This window comes from Coffea eugenioides, chromosome 2 (assembly GCF_003713205.1).
Source record: "Coffea eugenioides isolate CCC68of chromosome 2, Ceug_1.0, whole genome shotgun sequence".
NCBI classification, from domain to species: domain Eukaryota; kingdom Viridiplantae; phylum Streptophyta; class Magnoliopsida; order Gentianales; family Rubiaceae; genus Coffea; species Coffea eugenioides.
The window spans coordinates 72,023,629-72,043,922 of record NC_040036.1 but is presented as its reverse complement, the minus strand read 5'-3'; the positions used below and the strand labels follow the sequence as shown (position 1 = coordinate 72,043,922).

The window sequence follows — 20,294 nt, the reverse complement described above, 5'->3', positions numbered from 1 at the left end:
TTTTAACTTGCCTAATAACCACATTTGTACCTTGCTTTATTGAGTTTTTATTTTCTTCTGCAAAGAGCTGCATTGTTTCCTGGTTCATGTCTTCCACTTGTGATTCCTGCAGCTTCTCTACTTAACTGGAGTGTAATAGGTTTGGCTGATTTGTTCACTTCACTTCTCATTCTATCAACTGGTGTGGAAGGTAAGTTCTTTTTTACCACATTCTTGCTCTTTATGTAATTGGTGTATTGTTTCTATGCCGAGAAGCAACTTTCTATAAACTTTTAGGTACCTAAAACACTTTTTTATGGTCCTCTTAGTTTAAATACGCATGTGTGCTGGTTTTTAACTTGCTGAAGTTGAGGAATCACTCAGATGTTGCATGAATTCCTACATTGAACCAGATTCTTCCTAGGCAAATCTGTTCTAGCTAGGTACTCTAAAGTTATGTTAATTATATTGGTGTTCTGACTTGCGAAATGGTCTTTCAATTTGTTGTACTTTTTGTTTAATTTCATAACACCTTGTGTATAGTTTTTCTCTTTTTCTTTTTTTTCCTCCCTCTTTTATGATTGCACATTGCTGAAAGTGAACCAAGTCTGTTATCTGTCAGCAGTTTCTGGAAAACCTCCATAAAATTAGATGTCAAATATGAACGATTGCAGTCTCTGGCAGCAGTATGTACAATACCGTTAGTAATGCACCTGAACAATGATTAAGGTGGAAAGAGGATGAAATGAAGAAGAGTTTCAAAAAATTACCTGATATCACAAATCCTATGGTGGCGAGCTTGAGGATCCTATTTAAAGCATATAGCTATAACCATAAGAAGTTGCTAAGAGATCCAGAAATCCAAGTAGAGTTATAATACCGACGTGTAATTTCCCATGATTAATGAAAGGACCAAATTACTACTAAATTCCAGAAAACCCTAAGTTTATCAGCAGCAAACTAGCAAAACACCTATGCATATTAAAGACTCTTTGAATTATCATTTTCATTTTCTTTTTCTTTTAGACTGAAAACACCTGTTGTTTGAATAGTTCTTATAACTGTCCTAGAGGTTCTGAGAGGCCTTAGTTTATGGCTGAGAAGAGGTGTCACATCACCAGACTTCTTGTGATCGTAATTGTCTTTTATATCTCACTAGCTGTCATTCACATGTATGTTTCATGAATCTTCTTTGCTAGTAAGGACATTGATCAGTCCGGGATTAGTAGAATTATCTTACACAAATTTGGCCTCAATATAATCTACAACTAATGAACCTTGGTTTCATGAACTAGTATTCTGTATTAGCAAACTAAACTTTGACTATGCAATCTTGCATGATCTTGACAATTCTCACTTAACCTGTGCAATTCATCATTTAGAATTCATTGACCTGGTCAGAATGCAATCATGAGGTCCGGATCCTATTTCCCTGATTTCAGTTTCTTGAAAAAGCTTTAAAGAAGTAATTGTTTTTACATTCTATATGCACAGAATAATTTAAGAGCATAGTAGTGGGGAGACCTAACTTAAATTTACAACATATCTACCCGCATACTTATGGAAGGGTGAAAAATCGTTACAAGTGTTTCAACAGAAATGAACTAATTTCCACATTCTCATTTAGTTGAATGCTACTTTAATTAAATGGGCTTTCCCACAAACAATAACTGTTAATAATTTTATTACATGTTTGATAATTACTTCATTCAGTAGGATGATTTAATTATGACCTTTTACGAATTATTAATACACTCTGAATATCTGTCTCTATGATCCTCTTTAATCCTTCCTTTCTGAATTGTGAGTATAATTTCGTTCTCCTGTGAATGCAAATGCTAGTGGTAGACCGTTTTTGCTTTATAAACTGTGAAGTGTAGTTTGTTTACCCATTCAGAGAAATGTCCCAGGTGTAGCTTGATGATCCTTCTATTGGTGTTTTATGCATCCATTTAACATTTCAATGAGAATAATGCCATCTTTTCAGGGGATAGAATTAAAGTGGCTCAAATTTGTTTACATGCTGCTTATCCTTTTAATTTGCCGTCAGTCATTATGACTCCTGATGCCCTGATATTTTGTAGGTTCATATTGCTGGAAGCATGTTATAGTTTTATGGCATGTCATCATGCTTTCTGGAGCAGTTATAATCTCGCATTTCCTTTTCCATCTTACTGTGGCTATTGAAGGTGATCATTGGGGTGTAGCAGATGCTTGGTGGGCGAAATTACTTGGTTTTGTAAGGTTCCTACTGATGTTCTTTCTTCTCGACTCCTATGAATATGTTGATATGTTTCGTGGAAATTGGAATAGGTCTTTGTTCAGTCATTTGGTTGCTCATTTTAAAGTTGTATGGTTTCTGCAGAGATCAGTCCCAGAGTCCTCATGCAGTGATTTATTCCCTCCTCATTCACATAATCGTGGGTGTGGTTGCTCTAACCAAAATATATATGAGCAGAACCTTCCCTGATTCCTTAGGACAATCCTGTTTGCTTGATTTGGGTTTGTCTAGTGAAAGCCAAGGTCAGTTGACAATCCACGTCAAGTATTCCTTTTCAGTGCAAGACACCCGTGAGCTCACTTCTTATTGTGTTTCTGTACATTGTTTACATGTGGAAGTGCATTTTCTTTTTCTTTTTTCTGGCCATACACTTTAGGGCTGGAAGCGTTTACTAAAAAAGTTAAAGAACATAAGATTTTATAATTTATGGCAATATTACGAACAATTGAGTACTACGATTCCAGTATATTTAGTTGAAGGATCATATATGTTGGAGTCATTTGCACTTTTTTTCATGAATCCTATTATGGAACTATGAGGATCATTTCATCTGTAAGATCTTAAATACAAATTCTGATCAAATGAATCATTAATCCTTTTCTCTTTTGTTAAAAGAAGATGGAAATAATTGCTAATTAAGTTAGTGCTAGATTGAAAGTTAGAGCCAGTTGGCATATCCAAATATAATGTTCTTGGTGCAAAGTTGTTCATTTTCAACTTCTTGCATTGATCCTTGATACTTGCTTTCTTTGCTGCATGGAAGATGCTTTCCACTTCAGGTTCAAGGTCCTATGTTACTTGTTCCTGCCTGCAGTACAACTGCTGTTGGGAATTAGCCACCCATCATGGGTTTCTCTGCCATTTTTCCTCTGCAGCTGCATTGGACTTGTCAAGTGGTCAATGACAAGTAAATTTCTTGGGCTCTTTTGGTGAGTATCTATTTTGTCTTTTAGTTTCTGATTGCAACTAGTTTTTATAATTGCAATTTGCATTCAATTTTTTACTGATTGTTGGTGCATGGATCACTGTGAAGGTGCTGGAGATATCTTTTATTCTATGCAGGCGTCAACATCATTCTGTTGTATGCATATCAGCTACCCCTTGAATTCTCAAACATGCTTGAGCAGTTTGCTGATCTCACTGGACTCTACAAGTTCTCTCTCAAATCAGATTGGCCAGAAATTTGTTCTGGTATCTCACTTTTACTTTTCTACTCCATGGTGAGCTCTCAACATTTGATGTTTTGAACAATGCCGTACCAGCAGCATTACAATTTGACTGGACTAGTTGGAAGTTTTATCTATATACCATGTAGAAACACATTAAGTTTACTTGTCAAGCACTTCTTTTGGGAAATTGATTATTGACTTCTTGCACCTAGCCCTTTATTCTATTTTAATTAATCTCGCATTGCTAGACAGAAGGATGATTTCTCTTTTCTTTTCCGAGGAAGGAATGATAATTTGAGTTTTTTATTCCCTTTCTTCAACTTGGTTAGAATTTCTTGGGGTATTATTCCTTCTTAATCACTTCCAAGCTTGATAGGGATGTTTTCACCATTCTTTCAGCTTTCATATGTCAGACATGACTTGATTGAAATAAATGAAATCTTCTCCACCAAACAAACTGACTTGACTGAGCAGCTTCTTCCTAAGACACATTCTTTTCTCATTCATGAGCTAAGGTATGATTTAAGTGTTGATATTGTTTTCTCTTAATGTACTTTCGTACTTTAAGTTTCTTTGAAGATGTCTAGTATTTGTGCTCCACCGTGACAATGAAGTTTTCAGTATAAGCTGATAGAATGCAAACCTTCTCAAACAATGAAGGCATACAGTTTACCTCTATAAGAAATGAATATTGGCTATTATGTATTTTTTATTTTACTTGAAACAAAGTAAATATGACATCAAATCCTAAATGTCATCAATATGTTCCAAAATTTTTTCTTTGAAAATTACAACCTTCTAAATGCCCTATTTTTTGTTTATTTTCCAATTTAGAGGTTCACTAGGTCTGTTACAAGGTGCTTATAATCAGCTGATGTTAGCTTTTCTGAAAGCCATTTGAGGTTTTCTGCCTTCTGAATATCGTAAACAGAGTTTGCTTTCAGTTCCCCAAGTTTGATTCTTGTAAATCACCATGCTACAGAATATTTGTTTTTTTTTATAGCTGATTCTTTAATTTCTCACTTGATTTTCAGATGTAACGTGATGCGCACCAGCATTTTGCACAGTGAAGCAATTATGTGGAGATTTACTATCAACTTCTTTACTTATGGATTTCCAGTAAGAAAATAACATACATATTTGTTTTGCTTTGTTCTTGTGCATTTTATCAGAATGTATGGAATAACTTGAGGGAAAGTTGTAGAAACTACATTTTTGTATGCCATGTTTGGTTGTTATCTATGAAGAATTTTGGTTGAAGAGTAGGGGAATTTTTTTATTTCATTTTTTTTTCAGCATCTTTTTCTTAAAGAGTATTGGAATCATTTGTATAGCCACCATATTGCCTGTAATAAATATAAAAATAAATGTGAGTAAAGATTGAATATGCTTGAAGCTTGAAGCTTCAAATGGTGAAACTATTTTGGACTAACCATGCAGCAACTTTTGATTGTTGACATGGAAAATAGTAACACAAGAAATCAAGCCAAGACATGTGTACACAAAACCAAACCATGTAGTGTTTAGGTCATTGACCCATGTGCATGGGCTAAGATACTACCAGGCAGGTTCAAAGAGTAGTGGGATTATGTTAGAATGGCTCTCCAAGACATCTTACCTACTTGGCTCTCAGTAGATGAGCTTTCAGTCCCAATATGTTCCCAAATACCACTCCATATGCATGAGACCTTCCCATGATTTTATGATTCTTTGCATGCGTTCTGTAACCATAGTCAAGCCAGGAATTAACCTTCTCTAACTTCTCATGTTTTGGCCAAAAATCCTTTAAGAACATCAGAGACCTGCTTTTCCAAGAGAAAAAAGCCCTCATTCTGGCCGAGAAAAGATGCAAGTATTTTCAGATTTTTTTGGACTTCGACGGGTGCATTTTTGTATCAAAACCTTACTGTTTGGCTTGCATTGTATCTTCTTGGCTTTGGCAAAATAGTTCATGCTTTCATTAAGCGATCCTTTCTTTCAGCCCTTTCTAAGCACAGAGTCCTCGAAGTTTCCACATTTATGTGCCAGCATGGAGATAGATTAGGTAGGAAGATTGCATAGATTTTCTTGTTGCATTGGTCCTAGATGATTCTTGAACATTAAACGGCAACATGTCCAGCGAGCTTGATAAGAAGTTTAGTGCTTGAAATTTCATATTGCCCATTATCCTTGATATCATGTCAGTCTCCCAATGGTATTGCCCAATGCCAATATGACTCTTTCAACCAAATCTTATGATTTTCATGTTTAATGCAAAAGAGCAGCATGTCTATATAGTTCCTTTTACCTGGAACAGTTTACTTTTCTCTTCCTCGTGAGTTGACTGTCTGTCTGTCTCTCTTATTCTTCTTCTAGCTTCCCTTGTTATTCTCTAAGCTTTAAACTTTTATTGAAGTTCAAACCAAAGTTATAATCCTAAAACTCCCCATCTATCCAGAAAAGAACAGGTGAATGTAGCTCTGCAACTGAGATGCAGAAATTGCTGCTAGTGTCCAATTCAAGCACTAAAGCTCACTATAGTTTGTCATATAGCTTATTGGACCAAAACCAGAAACTTGCTGAAAACTGCAGATTAACCATTTAATTCCATGTTTGTATCTTTCAATAGTTTATAAATAATAGTATTACACTCAATATACGGTTGGTACGTTTCAAAATGTTGTGGACGAGATTTTCCTTATACATGAGTGGAAATTGGTTGCATGTGTATACTGCTATGTGGAATACTTTTGACATTCATATAGATGTTTGATTGTATTATCTAGTCTCTTATTTGAAGGTACTTACAGTTTGAAGTTTGTCATTGCATCAGTTAACTTTTTATAATGCTTGATAAAGGTTTTGGTCCCTTTCCAATAACTCTGGTTCAGCACAATGGAATGTGAAATAGATCTTGTTTATAAGTTTAGTTTTTGCATTTTGCTATATTTTGTTGTTTCTTTACATGAAGCATCTTAAGGTAGCTCTCATCTGTACATTATTTTGTTAGTGTGTAGAGGCTAAGAGTCTTGTTTTGTTTAACTGTTATCTTTTTAACATATTCCTATATCTTTGATTGCTTTTATACTCGATAATATTTTTGTTCCCAGTATTATTGGGGTTGCAGTCTTGACACGTATCATTAGATTCACTTATAACTTGTTAAATGACAGGTCTCTTTATTTGCTCTTTCCTTTTGGAGCTTTCAGTTCACAAGCCTGTGTTCATTTGGATTACTCGCATATGTTGGCTATGTTATATACGCCTTCCCATCCTTGTTTCACTTGCACCGGTTAAATAGTCTTCTTCTAGTGTTTATTCTATTATGGGCTGCTTGCACATATATCTTCAACATCATATTCACGCTGCTCAATAAGAAACTAGAAAAGGTAAGTTCTTAAATTATGTTTTGATGCATCTTTTATGTTTGAATATTTAGCAAGAGAATTATATTAAAATTTCAGGACATGGCACTGTGGGAAGCTATTGGCTTGTGGCACTACTCTAAACCAGGTTTATATCTACTAGCACAATTTTTTCCTGCAATCCTGCTTACTATGGGGAATCTTGTCAACAGCACTGTGTTTTCGTACTTGATTGATGGTGATGGGCAACCTAAATATCGGAACCTTGCTGCTCAAGGTAGGAAGTGTGGCTGCATATTTTAAGTGCTGGCATAGCAGTTCTATATGTGATCATATTGTACATCTATGGAAATAATTTGATGTGCTTTAAAGACCGCATGTTTCTTACTTTTGATTGCTTTATCATGAGAAAAGTGAACTTTATGGTGAATATTAGAAAATAAAAATAAAAAAAGAAAACCAATGAAATCCAAAGCTTCATCAACGAACTCTAGTGATTTTTAGAGGAAAAAAAGAAAAATTGAAAGTCAATAAATTGACATTCTTGGCTGGCCCAAATTAAGTTTCTGTTGCTAAAAATAGTAATCAAGGATTGGTAATTCATTGGCACATAAAAAGAAAAATACTATGTCAAATGGAATTGCCTCACCTCTTAAATCATGTAACTTCTCCATGGATTAAGTTTCTTCCAAGTCCCTGGGTTGTTTCATTATGGGATAATGTGGAGAAGGCTATAATGAAATTCATAATGGCTCTATTTAGCTAAAGAGAATTCCTAACAGCCCTGAAGGATATATGTAGCCAAAGTTCTTCAGAGTAGGTACAATATCAAAGATGCAAATCGTAAACCTTATCTTTTAAAGAGGGATGAGTATTGTGCCGTTGCAAACCAATTATATGACTAACATCAAAACAGTTGAAGATTTTAAGATGTTAAATAGTTAAACTCATTTATCCTCAAACTAAGATTTCCTATATTTAAAAAATTACACTGATAGTAAACAAGAATAATGTTCACCCTTAAACTAAAATTTTTTTACTAACAAATTGGACAGTTTACAAAATTCCCCTCTCTGAAAGTTGCTAATTGCTAAACACCCTCCTGCATAGACACAATTAGCACATTTATTATATGTTTCACATGATTTCCATGAGTTTTTGATATCCCTGCTTTTATTTCGCAATAGAAAGCAAAATAAATATTGACATTGGGGCATTTTAGAATTCAATCATACACATAAAATGTCTTGTTCTTTGCAAGATTTTACTGGTACGTCATCTGGGTTTAGAATGATCAGAGACACTCTGATCTATATCCAGCATATCATTAGAGTAGTGAAGGAACTGCAAGTAGTAAAAGCTTTACTTCTTTATTGCTTACATGGTTATCGATTACTGTACTCTTCCGATGTTGAACATAAGTTCCCAATAAGACTGTAGCTTTAGAATTGGTTACGTGATACTGAAAGCAGCAGATTAATGCTGTTTCTGTGTTTCTCACTCTTCTTATGGAAGGCTTGTGCATTTAGAATCTAAAATAGTCTGCAGATTCATTGGCTACTGTTAACTTTTACATTAGCACTTATTAATTCCATTCATCCATGTCATGTTCACATTTTTATCCTTTTTTGACCAATTTATAACTGTGCAGTGTTTTTCTTTTTCTTTTGGTCAATAAATTCTATGTATGTTCTAATGTTGAAGCCCTAAGATTTTATTGCCTTCTTTCTTTTGCCCTTTTAGACTGACATTCTTACTTGACAAGGCTTGTTTTCAGCTCCCTGCCTCTCTTCTCTGATTGATCTGATATTCAATGCAACAACTGATGTTTGTAATTGATTTTAGAGAAAGAGGAGAAAGAAGTATTTGTCATAGCTACAATAGCATGGGGATTTCGCAAAGGTTCTCGAGCAATTGTGCTGGTGCTGTTATTTTTCATTGCACTGAGACCTGGTTTTGTTCATGCTGTATATAGTAAGTTGAACCAGATTTTCCAATTTTTCTTGTCTATAATCCTATTTGAGTCTTGTACTAGAATTCTAGAGGCCCTTGCCCTTACTTTGGAGGCTACAGAGTTCATTTATTGTTGCTTTAAATGGACTAAAGTTAGGCAATGAAGGCTGACTATTGGTTATTCTCCCTTGACATTTCAGTGATATTCTTTATGATTTATCTATTAAGTCACACCATTAGTAGGAAGCTTCGTCAATCATTGATTCTTTTATGTGAGGCGCATTTTGCTGCACTTTTCATTCTTCAACTAAATGTGATCTCCAGAGTCCTAGAAGAGAAAGGCTCTTGGGCTGCAGAAATTTTCTCACAGTCAGGTAACTATCCCAAGATATGGTCCCCTATCTTTTAGGACATTTTTACCAGAATCTTTTAGGACCAAAGAAAAATTTTCTGCTTCAATACTGAGTGTTTTTTTTTGTTTTTTTTTTAAAGCTCATCTAATTGTCCTTTTGTACTTTCTATGCATGCGTTTCAGGTTTGCTTGATGGCACTAGCTCCATGGAGTTTGCAACAATTGCTGGGCTGGCATCCTTCTGTGCCATTCAAAATCATGGATTTGACATACTTTGTTCATTTTCAACAATTGTACAGTTCACTCCATTACCTCCTTTTGGCTGGAGATTTTGGAAAGCTGGGTTGAACAAATCCGTACTACTTTCAGTTTATGCTTTAATATCTAGAGGGATCGAGTATGATAACTCTCTTCCTGGTATTATAGCAATGCAATCTATACATAGAAAAAGGATTAGCTTGTTACTTCCTGGATCTTTTGCTTATAATTTCATTTTTAACTGCATAAGCATTATTCCAAAAAAAATTGTTTTGGGATGTGGTTTCTAATCCATCAGTAGTTTCATAGTGTTCTCTTAGAATATACTCGCAACATATGCCTACTCTTACATCTGGTTGTGGTTAGCAGAATTTCAAATTCTTGCTCTTAGGAGGGCAATAATATGATCACTATGATTTTGTATTTAAGCTTAAAACTAAAACAGAGGAGATTGTGGAAAACAATTGATGATGATGTAGCTGATTATTAAAATCTGAGGTACTGAATGTAACATGGCATTTAGATGGTAATATTTCAGTACAGATACAAGTCCCTAAGAAATAATACAAGTGGTTTTCTTTGCAATCAAAGTATGGTAAGTTTTGGATTAGTGGTTAACTAGTCCACTGGGGAAAAATATAGTCACTGATCGAGCACTAGAAAAAGCAAATTGAGAGGCAGACTTAGCAGCTGTACTATTATTGTCCAATAAATTTGGTAGCATAAAGTTTGGTGGGCAAATGATGGTCAGATGGACTAAATATTTAACTAAATAGGATGCACAACTTGATCTTACATCTTATGCATTGCTCTTGTACAACCTCCCTGGTAAAATCTAAAATCTAATATCCTTGTTAACTTTCTGTTTTCAGAGCAAAGAACAATGTTATATCTGAGTGCAATTGGACAGAAGTTTCTCCACGCATATCGAGCGTGTGGAACCTACATTGTCTGTTTGACTGTACTTCTCACAGTTTACCACGTAAAACCTAATTATATATCATTTGGATACCTGTTCTTCCTCCTACTATGGATGAATGGAAGACAACTAAGGGAGAAGACAAGCAGATACTGGTGGTTTCCTTTGAAAGTTTATGCAATCTTGGTTTGTATTCTCATTTATTGTCTGAATGTCTTTATCAGCTTAAAGAGATGGTTGTCTAGTTTGACAGATCTTTACCATGTCTTTGGCTTTAATCCTGATGCTTCAAGCATAGAAAATATCTGGATGTCATTGGCAGTTCTTGTTGTCATGGTCTTGTATAGCTATGAGAGGAGAAGAAGCAGGTCCTTGAATTTAGCAGATAAAGAAACAGAAGAAAATGTAAAATTTTCCTTTATGAGGCGTCTTCTTATTTGGCATTGTGAGAAAGTATTATCTCTTTCCTTATTCTATGCATCAGTGTCCCCGATAAGTGCATTTGGTTTTGTTTACCTTATCGGCCTGGTCATCTTTTCAACCTTCCCAAAATCCTCCCATATTCCTTCGAAAATATTTCTAGCTTATTCGGGGTTTCATTTAGCGATGGATTATCTATTCCAGATGTGGGGTGAAAAAGCAAAAATGCTTCCTGGTCAGACAAACTTTAATTTATCTCTCCTTTTGGGCTTTCGATTGTTTGAGCATGGCTTTTTTGGTCTAGAATCAGGCATGAGATGTAAAGTTTTGGTTATTGCTGCATGCTTACTCCAGTACAACATCTTTCATTGGCTGAAAAAGATGCCAAGCAACTATGGACATCATGACAAATGGGAGGAGCCTTGTGCTTTGTTTAACTTGATGGAAGAACAGCCTATAGCAGGCCCTTCTTATGCCAAAGAAAGTGAGCCTTCTGCAGAAACAAGCGCATTTTTAAGAAAGCATAAGGGACCGATGAGTAACTCGTGGCCATCTTTAGAAACTAGTACTGGAGTTTTGGAGAATAGGAACAGAAATGATACATTCAGACGTATCTGGGGAAGCTCCAAGGACAGCTTTAAGTGGAATAGAAAGTGGATTCTTCTTTTACGAAAGGAAAGGCTCGAAATGCAAATGACCACCATAAAAATATATTTAGCATATTGGATGGAGAACATATTTAACCTTTTTGGCCTTGAGATTAACATGATTGGATTACTCCTTGCTAGTTTTGCTGTCTTGAATGCTATTTCGCTGCTCTATGTGACATCACTTGCCGCCTGTATACTTATGACTCGGCATACTATTCGAAAACTCTGGCCAATATTTGTTCTCTCATTTGGTTCTGTTCTCATCCTTGAATATTTGACAATTTGGATGGGCATGGTAGACTCAAAGCAGCAGTTCCCAAAAATAGCAAAAAGGCCTTGCCACGAATGTTGGAAGAACTCTGCCCTGTTCTTTGAACACTGCAAAAAATGCTGGTTAGGTATCTATTTATATTTATGCTTTTATGATCTCTGGGGTGGGTTCTTAAACAGTAGGAATTTATCAGATTTGACTTCATTGACATACATAAGTGCTAAAACCATTTTGTCATCATCGGTGTGGTATGGTTTTCATGCAATTCGTTAGGTCTCAAATAATGGCTTTCATGCAATTCATTTGGTTCTAGTTTATGATAAAGAGGACAAATTTATTTGTAGTTTCTGGGCAAATGCTTGCCACTTCTGTGGAAGATATATTAGCATCACTATAATGAAATCATTGTGTTTTCCAGTGATCATTTTCTCTAGGACTGTTACAAATCTGTGACATCCTATGACCACATCCCCTTGTCAGTGGCTAATTGTTTGAGCTTTTCCTACAATCTCAGTTTCTCCATCACTCTTATTATTTTACTCATGGTTTTTGTAGGAATCATTGTTGATGATCCCAGAATGCTTATCAGCTATTACATGGTTTTCATGCTTTCATGTTTGAAACTGCGTGCTGATTACATGTCTAACCCTTCGGGAATGCATACTTACTGGCAAGTGATAATGCAAAGCAGAATGGCCGCTGCCTTTAGTGATCTCTCTTTTGAAACTAAGAGCATGTGGACATTTCTTGACTATCTGAGGCTTTATGGCTACTGTCACTTGCTGGATCTTGTCCTTGCCTTAATACTGATCACAGGAACACTTGAGTATGATATCCTTCACCTAGGTTATCTTGGTTTTGCTCTGGCATTCTTCCGTCTGAGGCTTAAGATACTAAAAGAAAGAAACAAAATCTTCAAATTCTTGCGTATATACAACTTCAGTTTGATTATTCTTTCTCTTGCTTATCAATCTCCTTTTGTTGGAGATTCTAATGAGGGAAAATGTAAGACAACTGATTACATACATGAAGTTATTGGCTTTTACAAATATGATTATGGCTTTCGAATCACATCAAGATCTGCCGTTGTGGAGATTATCATCTTTATGTTGGTATCCCTACAATCACATATTTTTTCATCCCCGGAGTTTGATTTTGTATCTAAGTATCTTGAAGTAGAGCAGATTGATGCCTTAATTCGAGAACAGGAGAAGAGAGCTTCCTGGAAGACAGCACAGTTGCAGCACATCCGTAAATCAGTAGAGGAGAAGCGCCTTCGCAATTTGCAAGTGGAGAATATTAAATCGGAGATGCTTAATCTACAAATCAATCTTCACAGCTTGAGCACCAATGCAACCTTAAGTAGCGCTTCTCTGGGAAGTCAAGGCCAACAAGGGAGACTGAATTCATTTTCATATCACCAAAGTAGTAACTTGCAAAATGATGAGGCTAATGTGAAAAAGAATGGACAAGATTCTTACTCTTTGTTTCCCTTTGACACAAGTTCATTAAAAGGCCTGAGAAGGGGAAGCCTGGGCGTGGACTCTATGAATGCTTCCATGGGTTCTTCGCAAGAGATCTCTGAGCTAAATGAAACATCCAGTTACCTATTTCCAGGACTGGAAGAAGATTACACAGAATATAATAAAAGTAAGCATAACTTGTTAATTTCAGCATTTCACCTTGTGGGGGATGGTGTTTCTCATGCACGATCTTTTGGTAAGAAGGCAGTTAGGAATCTTGTTAACTTTTTCAATATCGAAGATGAACTGGATCTAAATGATAATGCCTCTGAGAATGAGGTTTATTATGAGCTCGAGAGTCAGAATATAGGATTTGATCCTGTGGAGCAGATGCATTCTTTTCATTCTGCTAGTGACAAAACTGTATCTGATGCTACATGTCTGCAAATTGGAATGATTTTTCGTTTTATGTGGGTCCAGATGCGAGCAAACAATGACATTCTCTGCTATTGTTGCTTCGTTCTGATATTTCTGTGGAACTTCAGTTTGCTTTCCATTGTTTACCTTGCTGCACTATTCTTATATGCTTTATGTGTAAATACTGGCCCTAGTTACATTTTCTGGTTCATCATGCTAATATATAGTGAAATCTGCATCTTGCTCCAATATCTATACCAAGTCATTATCCAACATTGTGGGCTGGGCATCGATACAAGTTTCCTTGAGGAACTGGGATTCCCTGATCATCGAATCAGGTCATCAATTGTAATAAGCAACTTGCCTCTATTTCTGGTGTACCTCTTTACGCTCATACAGACTTTCATCAGTGCAAGAGAGGGTAAATGGGCATCTATTACAGAGTTTGGTTCTCTTGGGCCAAAAAAGAAAGATCCTAAGGTGTCCACATCGACTCCATATTGGTTGGAGCAAGTATATAAACTGCTTTTACCGGTAAAAGATGCAATGGAAAAGATTATTAGGAGTCTATATTGGTACTGGAAATCAGTAACAAAAGGAGCAGAAACTCCACCTTACTTTGTGCAGTTGTCCATGGAAGTTAAAGTGTGGCCAGAAGATGGGATTCAGCCGGAAAGAATTGAGTCAGGTATAAACAAGTTGTTAAAAGCTGTTATTGACATGAGATCCCAGGACACTAGACAGAATGGACCCCATATGCCGAGTAGAGTACGTATTCAGAGCATTGAAAGAAGTACTGAAAACCCTTCTGTTGCTTTGGCTGTTTTTGAGGTTGTGCTTGCCTCCTCGATGGAAGGATCAGTCCCTATGAAACTTTACAAGCCATTAACTCCTGCAGCTGACATAGCAAAAGAAATTTTAATCGCTCAGCGTACTGGGATTTTTGAAGAAATAGGATTTCCTTACCCTGTGCTCTCTGTGATTGGTGGTGGAAAAAGAGATATCGATCTATATGCATTTGTTTTCTGTGCAGATTTAGCTGTTTTCTTCTTGGTTGCCATTTTTTACCAATCAGTGATAAAAAATAAGAGTGAGCTTCTTGAAGTCTACCAGTTAGAAGATCAATTTCCAAAAGAGTTTGTGTTTGTTCTAATGGTAAGTGTCTATCATTTTGCTGTACTCCACAGACTCAGGACTTCCAAATGTTTTTTTGGAGTTCTATTAGTTTTCTATATTACATGAAAAATGACTGCAAAGTGATGCAAAAAATTCAATGTAGTTGTGGGATCAAAGCCTGAAATTAATTTTCAGATTCATTTCAAAATTATGAGAATTGTCTTAGTCAATTTACTGGTGGTAATAGTTGCATCTTCACTTGTTTCTACACTGAATTTGTTTGCGAATCAATATGTACCATCCTGAAGCATATAATTTTTGTAAGATATATAACTGCTGATCGGATTGTTTATTGGTTTCCAAAGACTTGGATCACTGGGGTTTTTCAGGGGATCTTGTATTATGAGCATAATCAGTAATGGCCATGCTACATGATGTAATGATGTTGGATGCAGATAATGAGCTATCTTCTTCTTCTTCTCCCTTTTTTTCTTTTTGCAGGTAATTTTCTTCTTGATTATGATTGATCGTATTATCTACCTCTGCTCATTTGCAACTGGAAAAGTCATTTCCTATCTTTTTAGCCTTTTTCTCTTTACATACTCGACAACAAAATATGCTTGCGGCATGCAGCCATCTCACCAACATGCTGGAAAATTTGCCCTCCGTGCTATCTACTTGACTAAGGCAATATCTCTAGCACTTCAGGCTATACAGATCCGCCACGGGCTTCCCCATAAAAGCACTTTATATCGGCAATTTTTAACCAGTAGTGTTTCAAAAGTTAACTTTCTATGTTTTCGGCTTTACCGAGCTCTGCCATTTCTTTATGAACTGCGATGTGTCCTTGACTGGTCTTGCACAACTACATCTTTGACAATGTATGATTGGTTAAAGGTAACCTACTGAAATTATCTAAGGAAATTTTTGCAGAAGATTTGGTCTTTTTCATATTTTTTCTCTTATGAAATTCATGCACAAGTCTGTACTCCTACTATCTGTATGCGTATATTCTTTCATCAGCTAAAAGAAAGGTTCGCAAAATGAGTTAGCATAGATGTTGGAGTTTTTATGAGTTCTAGAAATTGGTTTTTGCTTCATATCTTGCCTATATTCAGTCTCTAACATCTTTTGCCTACTGATACATTACATTCTCTTTGACTTTTCCAGTACTTTTTCCTTATTCAAATGATATCTTTTAGATTTGAAGATACCTTTTCTCATTCCAGCTTTTCTTCCCTTCCAGTTGGAGGACATTTATTCAAGTCTATTTCTGGTCAAATGTAATGAGGATTTGCACAGAGTCAAGCATCACCAGGGACAAAAGCAAAGCAAAATGACAAAATTTTGCAACGGAATATGCTTGTTCTTAGTTTTGATATGTGTTATATGGGCTCCAATGCTGGTAAGATCTCAGGGAGTTGGAATCTATGGACAATGTTTTCTGCATACTAACTCAAATATCATTTTTGTGATACTTATTGCCTGATTGAAGTGAAACATGGAAATCAGGACTCCAAGATGTTTTGACTAATCCATTAAAGTCAGACAGATAAAAATTGTTGGATACATAAAAAGAAGTCAGGATATCTTTTTCTATTGGTGGATAAGATGCATTAAAGCTTTAAAACTTCTGATTTTTCGATTGAAAACCTGAGGAACTCTGAGTCTGAATATGTCATTATTTACATTATACATGCACTCCTTGTTGACAGCAGAGTTCTTGTTTCTATTCTGCTGATTGTATCTCTGCATTTATTCTTCTTTCAAGTAATTGAATTTCCATGATAGTCGTTGATCTGTAAGAAACAGTTCAGTTAAACTGCAATCAGCTGAGTAACTAAGTTTTCTCTTTGTTGGATCATTAAATCTCTTCAGATTAGAAACCCATAGAGTGTTGCAGATGTATCATGGTTTTTTTTTTATTTGATCCATTTTTGGTGCTATTTAATTCCTGTAACTTACATAGCATCCATTCAATTCTCTAGCATTAATTCTTTTTTCTGTTCTTTTAGAAGAAAAAAAATAAAAGGGACTTAACGTGCTTCTGAAGAAGAATTCTTTCCATACTTTTCATGAAAGAATACTATCTATATCCAGATGTTTTATTCTTTTCTCTGTTGTTTCCAGATAATCTCTTTATTTTGTTAAGTAGAATCTTCCAATACTCTGTTGATGGTTGCTATCAGTTTGTGACATTCGTTGTGGTTTCCATCTAGATACCTTTCTGACTTTTATAGCTATTTGGTATTTCCTACTTTAATGGTGACAAGAATTTAGTAATGCTAAGTAAGTTTAGGTACTTCTATACTTCAATGTGAAGTTTTGGTTTGATTTTTAAATATCCTTTGATTTTTCCAGAGACTGTCTTGATATTTCTACATTCTGAAATTATATACTTGATCAATTCAGTGCCTCTTCTAATGTATTTCACATTTGTTTGTAACTTGCTCCTGGATCTTGCTGTACTGCCCTGTTCAAAGAATTATGTGCTAATTGCTTGATTAGGAGGAGACGGAGTACTTAACTAATCAAACCAAAGATTTCTGCCTAATGGGTTTTGATTTTCTAGCTGTCTGCTGGGCATTGTGGACTAGTTGAAGATAACCTGGATACCAAAAAACTGTCCATCTGCATCAGAATACAGCTGGTGTTGTAACATCAGGAGCCATGAAATTGGGAACTTGGTCTCATTATAAGAGAAATAGCACGATTAGACTGTTGCATAATTTTATGGATTTGGTTGATATAAAAATATGGATGATGATACTCTGTGTGTTTGGCTAATCGTTGGAATGTTCATTTGTTTGGTTCGAGGGTTTTGTGATATTAATTGGAAGTCACTCCACATGCATCAAGACATGTTTAACCATTTATCCTCTAATTGTTGCTTTAGCAACCAAAGTGACACCATGACTAATATTCTTTAATATCATCTATTCATCCAATTACAAGAGTGACTTTTCATCTTTAGAATACAATTACCTGATAAAGTCCACATAGAAGTACAAAGTTTCTAGGATGTCTAATTCTAGTAAATTACCCATTTGGGTCCACCCTATTGTTGTACAAGTCATTTGTTCACAGAATGTCCAATTTTGTTCTTTGTAATAGATGTACAGCAGTGGCAACCCAACGAATATTGCAAATCCTATCAAGGATGCGAGTGTTCAGATTGATATAAGGACAATCAGTGGAAAATTGACCTTGTTTGAGACAACACTTTGCAGAAAGCTGTCTTGGAATGAACTTGACACTCTAGTTGATCTGGATCCTCTGGATTTATTAAGTTCGTATAATGAGAAAGATATCCAATTAATATGTTGTGAAGCAGATGCTAGTGCATCATGGCATGTCCCTCCTGTTGTTCAAGCAAGATTCATTCAGTCTATTAATTATAGTATGAACGTTGTGTTCCACTGGCAATTCACGAGGGATAGGCCAAAAGGAAAAGAGGTGGTAAATTATGACATACACATTCAAGATGCAGATCTTCCAAAACCAGAGGAAGTAATGCAAGTCCTAAATGGTACTCTTAACAGTTTCAGGATATATAATCTCTACCCAAGATACTTCAGGGTCACTGGATCTGGTGATGTGCGATTTATTGAACAACCGGTTTGTGTTTTTTTCTTTTAATATTTTCCTTCCAAATCAAAGGATATAAAATACAAAAACCATACTGATAGAGATAAAATATGTAATGTTTGTTTATGCAGGTAAATTTAGTTACAGGTGACCTGGTACTCCATCGAGGTGATCCAGAATGGTGGTCCTTCCATGATTTAGATGTCTCAGATAGAAGTGGCTGCGGAGAACTGGCTGGACCTATGGCTGTTATTGTATCTGAAGAAACTCCACGTGAGTGCTGGTGTCTCAATAAGGGCTAAATATATTCTAGTTCTTGTTTCAGATAGGGAAATACAGTGTTGTTCTACTCTTTATTCATTCCTTAAGTCTTCTTGTCTGTTGCTTAGAAGGTATAATCGGTGATACGTTGAGCAAATTCAGCATATGGGGTCTTTACATAACCTTTGTGCTTGCGGTTGGCCGTTTCATCAGACTTCAGTGTTCTGATCTCAGGATGAGAATTCCATTTGAGGATCTCCCCTACTGTGACAGGTATACAATTTCTGCATTTCTTACCATGTCTAATACCGGGAGGGAGCATTGTTTCTTCAACTCTTAACTAGAAACTATCCACTATCAATGTCATTTTGTTTAAATTGAACTCTAAATTTTTGTATTCCTCGTCATACAAGACTTGTTCAATCATAAATACTAATCCAAAGAACCAAGATGGAATATCTATATTTTCTTACTTTTCATATTAATTCCGGTATCATTTAACGAGTTAATACTATGAAAGATCTGTTTAGTAATTGAAGTGACAGTTATTTTCTTATTAGATTGACAGTTATGTGCTTCTTTTCTGGAATATATATTCTTCTGAGGTCAGATAAGATACACAATGCTTCGTGCAGATTGATTGCAATTTGTGAGGACATCTATGCTGCAAGAGCAGAGGGTGAGCTTGAAGTTGAAGAGGTCCTTTACTGGACACTGGTGAAAATTTATCGGTCCCCTCACATGCTGCTTGAATACACTAAACGCGACTAATCCTGCGCGAGTTGCTGAACAGGAATCAATGGCAGTTTTCATCCAGCTACAATGCTGACTTTATTATCACCACTATAGAGGACGGATTGACATTTTGCCTAATGCTGTTGCTGCAAGCCAAACAATTGAAACAAATTCCTGGAAAGTTGGAATACGGCATTGTGTAAAGTGGCCTCCATGAAGCTGTTAATCGGGATTTCAGGATTGCTCAAGTGTTCTTCCAATTGGTAATTGATGAGAGTACAAGGAAACTATTTCTGCAATCACCAAATATCATTTATCACTGTCCTGAATGGAGCTCTTCTTTGTTTTAGAGGTTGATTTCAGCTGATTGCAGAAGTCTTCTTCGAAGTGGTAATCGACTAAAGAACCAGGAAATTGTTTCTCCAATCTATGAAGCTGCATCCAACTGATAAAATCTTGCAGCTTTTGTAGCTCAAATCTTTGCCTGATGACATTCTTGATAATTGGAAAGATGATAGCTGAACCCCTTCTTTAGTTGATTCATTAAATTTGGCAGATAAATTACATTCATGTTCACCACATCCACATTGTTCTGCCATTTTTAATTAGGTTTTTACAAAATAAATTTATGTATCAATTTTTTTGTAGCTTTTAGAGGTTTGATTTTTTGGCATTTGGCTTTCATTCCAACCAAATATTGATACTTTCAAGAGCTGCAGTTCTTTAATTTTCCTATTAAACTACAAGAAGCATTACTCAACCATAAATTTTACTACCAAACGATGCTTCACTCAAGTAATTCATATTTAACTTTGTTCAAACTACAAATCCAACCAGAAGCATGGCATGTATGACCTTAGAAAACTGCTTCCATTGTTTTTTTCTCTTCCCATACAGATTAAGATCATTGAAAGGCGGTTTAGTCCTTAACTAAACTTGTGATTTTAAGACTTCGTCCAGGTGTATGTAAGGATTTATTTGATGTTCAATTAGCAATTCAGAAGCTTTAAAACTTCATTAGGTATATGTAAGAAATTCATTGGTAATTTAGATGTTCAACTAACAATTCAGAGGTATACTGACTCAATTGATGTTATTATCATAAATAAAAGTAAATG

At 35.7% G+C, this 20,294-nt stretch overlaps 1 protein-coding gene across 1 annotated transcript; it reads left to right on the top strand.

Annotated features, from left to right (window-relative positions):
• Positions 1-2,107: 2,107 nt before the first annotated feature.
• On the top strand, positions 2,108-19,756 carry LOC113760201 (piezo-type mechanosensitive ion channel homolog). Its single transcript, XM_027302766.1, has 18 exons — positions 2,108-2,403; positions 3,040-3,189; positions 3,294-3,480; positions 3,829-3,944; positions 4,464-4,548; positions 6,582-6,797; positions 6,873-7,050; positions 8,619-8,747; positions 8,927-9,100; positions 9,262-9,495; positions 10,209-11,723; positions 12,152-14,631; positions 15,094-15,489; positions 15,839-15,997; positions 17,707-18,210; positions 18,312-18,453; positions 18,570-18,714; positions 19,077-19,756. The coding sequence occupies exons 1-18, from the start codon at positions 2,108-2,110 to the stop codon at positions 19,210-19,212; spliced, it is 7,242 nt and encodes a 2,413-aa protein (XP_027158567.1). The 3' UTR covers positions 19,213-19,756.
• Positions 19,757-20,294: the final 538 nt, after the last annotated feature.

Bases quoted from the DNA above. Each gene is read 5' to 3' on its own strand.
- LOC113760201 (XM_027302766.1), top strand. From the start codon at position 2,108: ATGCTTTCTGGAGCAGTTATAATCTCGCATTTCCTTTTCCATCTTACT. The intron at 6,798-6,872 runs GTAAGTTCTTAA...TTAAAATTTCAG, and splicing joins TCAATAAGAAACTAGAAAAG to GACATGGCACTGTGGGAAGC. The intron at 9,101-9,261 runs GTAACTATCCCA...CATGCGTTTCAG, and splicing joins AGAAATTTTCTCACAGTCAG to GTTTGCTTGATGGCACTAGC.